Raw genomic sequence first — 4,189 nt, forward strand, 5'->3', positions numbered from 1 at the left:
CTTGGTAAGAAATGTACGCATTATCCTGCCCATGCAATTGTAACCCCTCTGTACAGTATGTTCACAAATAAAATTAAATTAAATTAAAAAGAAAAGAACTGGTGAGCCACTGGTATTAATGATGACAGTTGGAAGGGTAGTGTTTTACTACACTCTGGGTTCATGAGGACATTTGGACAGTCACTTAATTCATCCTTATTCTCCACACCTCTTTAATGAACTTGAAGATCATTTTTCAGTTGGCAGTAGTCATTTGTTTTTCTTTTACCTATAAAATATCAAAGCCTATAAAATATATCTTACTTAAAATGCTATGTCTTTGGACCTTCATGTTTCCTTGTAGTATAGAAAACAGACTGTGTTTATTTTAAACTTTATTTTAATCAACCAAGGAAATTTAGCTTCAGGAAATGTGCAATCATTAAAATGGAAGAGTGGAATGAAACACTGATTAAATATGGAATTTTCTTCTTAGTAACCTTTTTATTTTTTAAAAATGAAGTCCCTTTCAAGAGAGTTATTTATATACTTATTTTGGTGTGAGTGCTGGGGCTTGAACTCAGGGCCTGGGTACTGTCCCTGACATTTTCTGCTCAAGGGTGGCACTACTACTTGAGCCACAGATCAAGTAGTAGTTTTGCCGTGTTTAATTGGAGATAAGAGTCACAGACTTTCTGGCCCAGAATTGGCTTTGAACCTCAATCCTTAGGTTTTAGCTTCCTGAGTGACTAGGATTATAGGCTTGAGCCACAGGTGCCCAGCAGTTTCAGGAGATTTTTTTTTTTTTTTGATCAGTCATGGGGCTTGAACTCTGGGCTTGGGTGCTGTCCCTCAGCTCTTCAGCTCAAGGCAAGTGCTCTACTGCTTGAGCCACAGCACCACTTCCAGTTTTTGAATGGTTTATTGGAGATAAGAGTCTCACAGACTTTCCAGCCTAGGCTGGCTTTGAACCATGATCCTCAGATCTCAGCCTCCTGAGTAGCTAGGATTACAGGTGTGAGCCACCAGCACCCGGCTTAGTTTCAGGGGAATTTTAACCTCCAACTGTAGAATATTTAGTTGTATTAGTGTTGTTGCATGCAGTGTAAAAATGATAGTTGCGGGAGGTTAAGCATGAATGGAAATACAGAAGATAAGAAAGCTGCTCTACTTGGCTCAGAATGCCAGATACATGTGGGGAGCAAAGAGCCTATGGCATGATCATATCCATGTTAAATGCCAGGTTTGCACCCTTCATCATTTTATTAAGGCTTAAAGGCCATATTTCTTGAAGTCATGCATGACTGCTTGATGAGTTAGGTCTCATAAATAATGGTTTAAGAAATCCCATTCAACCATTAATTCTGGGATACTATTAACCAATACTGGCCGCCAGTATTTACATGAAATGTCTTTGCTAATCATTGTACAGCTGAGCACATTAGCTCCATAGGTGGTTGAGGTAACCTTGGTTCAGAGACTGGGTGGCTACTGGAAGTAATCAATGGGTGCTGTCTAACAGGATTCTGACAGAGCTGAGACAGGCAGAGGAAAAGGGGAAACTGGTGCATTCTGAGAGGTGAATAAGGATAAATGAAAGCCACATTATATAGATCTTTGTATTTTGTGATACAAAGAGGAAGGAGTTGTGGTGAGGAGAGGATGATTTAGTTATGGATTTGGTAATTGGTATGTGGCCTCAAGGATGAGCTCTTTTTCCTTTTCCTCCCTCCCTTCCTCCCTCCTTCCCTCTTTCCCTCCCTCCTTCCTCCCCTCCCTCCTTCGCTCCCTCCCTCCCTCCCTCCTTCCTTCCTTCCTTCCCCCCTCTCCCTCCATCCTTCCCTCTCTCCCTTCCTTCTTTCCTTCCTCTTTCCCCTCCTTCTTTCCTCCTTCCCACCTTCTCTTCCTCCTTTCCTTCCAGAGGAAAGACTTGTTTTTCTCACAATTTCAGTCCATCATGGTGGGGAATGGTAGAGAGGATCATATCATGGTGTCTAGAAGAGAGAGAGAGAGAGAGAAAGAGAGAGAGAGGGGGGTCTGTTTGCATTCATTCTCCTTCTTTGCCTTTTATTCTCTCTGGGCCCCTAGCCTATGAGATACTGCTTCCCACATTCTGGGCAAGTCTTTTCTCAGGGGCCTCCTCCAAGGCCTTGGACCAAGTCACAGATTGCCTGGCTTCCCAGGCTTTCCTTTGAAATCTTGTTGCAAATCTTCATGACCCTATAACTCTTGCATTAGGTCCAGCTCTTTTTAAATTTTTATGTTTTTTTATTAGCATATATTAATAGTACAGGGGGAGTTTACTCTGATCATTTCATAAATACGTACAGTATACTTTTGTTTTTGTGCTGGTCCTGGGGCTTGTAATCAAGGTTTTGTACTCTTTCTTGTCTCTCAAGTCTGGCACTTTTCCAATTAAGCCATACCTCCACTTCTAGCTTTTTGCTGATTAATGGCTATAAGAGTCTCACAGACTTTTTTTTTTTAACCCAGCCTGGCCTTGAGCCACAATTCTTAAATCTCAGCCTCCTGAGTAGCTAGGATTACAAGTGTGATCCACCAGCACCAGTATGTACAATATACTTTGAATAAGTTCATCCTCTCTCTTTCAGTTCTGTAATGCCCCCCCGCAAAAAACCTCTTGCATTTTCCATGCCTCAGAAAACAGTATCACATAAATGACACCAATATGAGCTAGCACGAACTTGACCCATTTGCACCACAGCTTCAGTGGCCTCTGAATACCTAGGTGACTAAGTGTGATGAACTGAATCCTGCAAGGGGGAGGGGACTTTCCTAAGCTCTTGTTTGTGTGCAGAGTGCTCTTTTTCTCATAGGAAAGTCTTTTAAATATAAAGTCAACATCAAGATACCATTCCTTTTGTCCTGATACAAAGTACTTGACATTTTTGGTGCTCATAATATATTCAGAAACCATACTGAATCACACTGTCAGGTAGTCAAATCAGCAATCCTAGTTCTTCAGTACTCATGTTCTGTGTTACTTATTTCTCTAAATAAATGCCTGACAGAAACAACTTAAGGGAGATGGGATATATTTTGCTTACAATATAGAGTCCCTTATGACAGGGAGGGCATAGAGAGCAGCTGGGAAGTAAGGGTGATGAAAAACCTTAGCTCAGGATCCCAAGGTTTCTGATAGCGTTTTATAGCTTGTGTCATGTATCTTCATCACTTGTAAATGGCTATATCAGCCAACCACTAGGATAGCCATATAACTGAAGGGGGGGGGGGAAGGGGACGTTTCTACCAGCAGAGGGAGCTCTAGACTTATGAGAAAACTATTCATTGCAAAGGCATTTGCCTTAAGGCTCCAGTTGTTTTGCATGTGTGCACGTGTGTGCTTATGATTGGGGCACAATTGCTTGGAGAATTGAATACTTTTCACAATAGGTAACAACTTTTTCTTTCATAGATGGGACAGGAGCAGACATTTGGAATCCTTAATGTTTTGGAATTTTCCAGGTATGTTTCTCTTTCCTGTACTTGAAGTGAAATTATATTATATATAATATATCAAAATATATATCAAATTATATATATTTATATATATATGTTAATATGTAACATCTCATTTATATTAGCATATATTTATATAACATAGATAATATATATTATATAGTCTATAAATACTCATATATATTCTACCACTTGGGCTATAGCTCTACTTCCAGCTTTTTGTTGGTTAATTGGAAGTAAGAGTCTTCTGAACTTTTCTGCTTAAGGTGGTTTCAAACCATAATCCTCAGAGTTCAGCTTCCTGAATAGCTGGGATTATAGATGTGAGCCACCAGAGCCCAGCTACTTAATAATACATTTAACAACTCTATCTGCATGTTTACATGATTGTATATTATGATTAGTAGTAAGTATTAAATATGGTAAACATATCCTACAAATCAAATTCCCTTTGGAATCTGTGGGTCTCATTAAAGAGAGTGAACTATATAATTTTTCTGTATTTTTTGAGAGTAATATTGTGTTTCTATGTCTTTTTAAAGTTTTTTTGATTATTATAAAGGTAATGCACAGAAGGGTTACAGTTATGTAAGTCATGTAATGAGTACATTTCATTTTTAAAAATTTTTTTAATTGTGAAAATACTGTACAGAGGGGTTACAATTACATGGGCAAGATAATGAGTACATTTCTTATCAAGCATTGTTGCCTCCTCCTTTGTTTCCCCTTC

General features: G+C 39.1%; 1 protein-coding gene across 1 annotated transcript in view; it reads left to right on the plus strand.

The window, feature by feature from the left end:
- Positions 1-4,189, plus strand: part of LOC106000803 (phospholipid-transporting ATPase IB) — a 407,841-nt gene that overhangs the window by 73,087 nt on the left and 330,565 nt on the right. Inside the window, exon 18 of the mRNA XM_013036039.1 lies at positions 3,416-3,465. Within this exon, the coding sequence (XP_012891493.1) occupies positions 3,416-3,465 (50 nt within the window). The remainder of the gene's footprint in view (positions 1-3,415; positions 3,466-4,189) is intronic.

This window comes from Dipodomys ordii, unplaced genomic scaffold (genome assembly GCF_000151885.1).
Source record: "Dipodomys ordii isolate 6190 unplaced genomic scaffold, Dord_2.0 Scaffold243, whole genome shotgun sequence".
NCBI lineage: Eukaryota > Metazoa > Chordata > Mammalia > Rodentia > Heteromyidae > Dipodomys > Dipodomys ordii.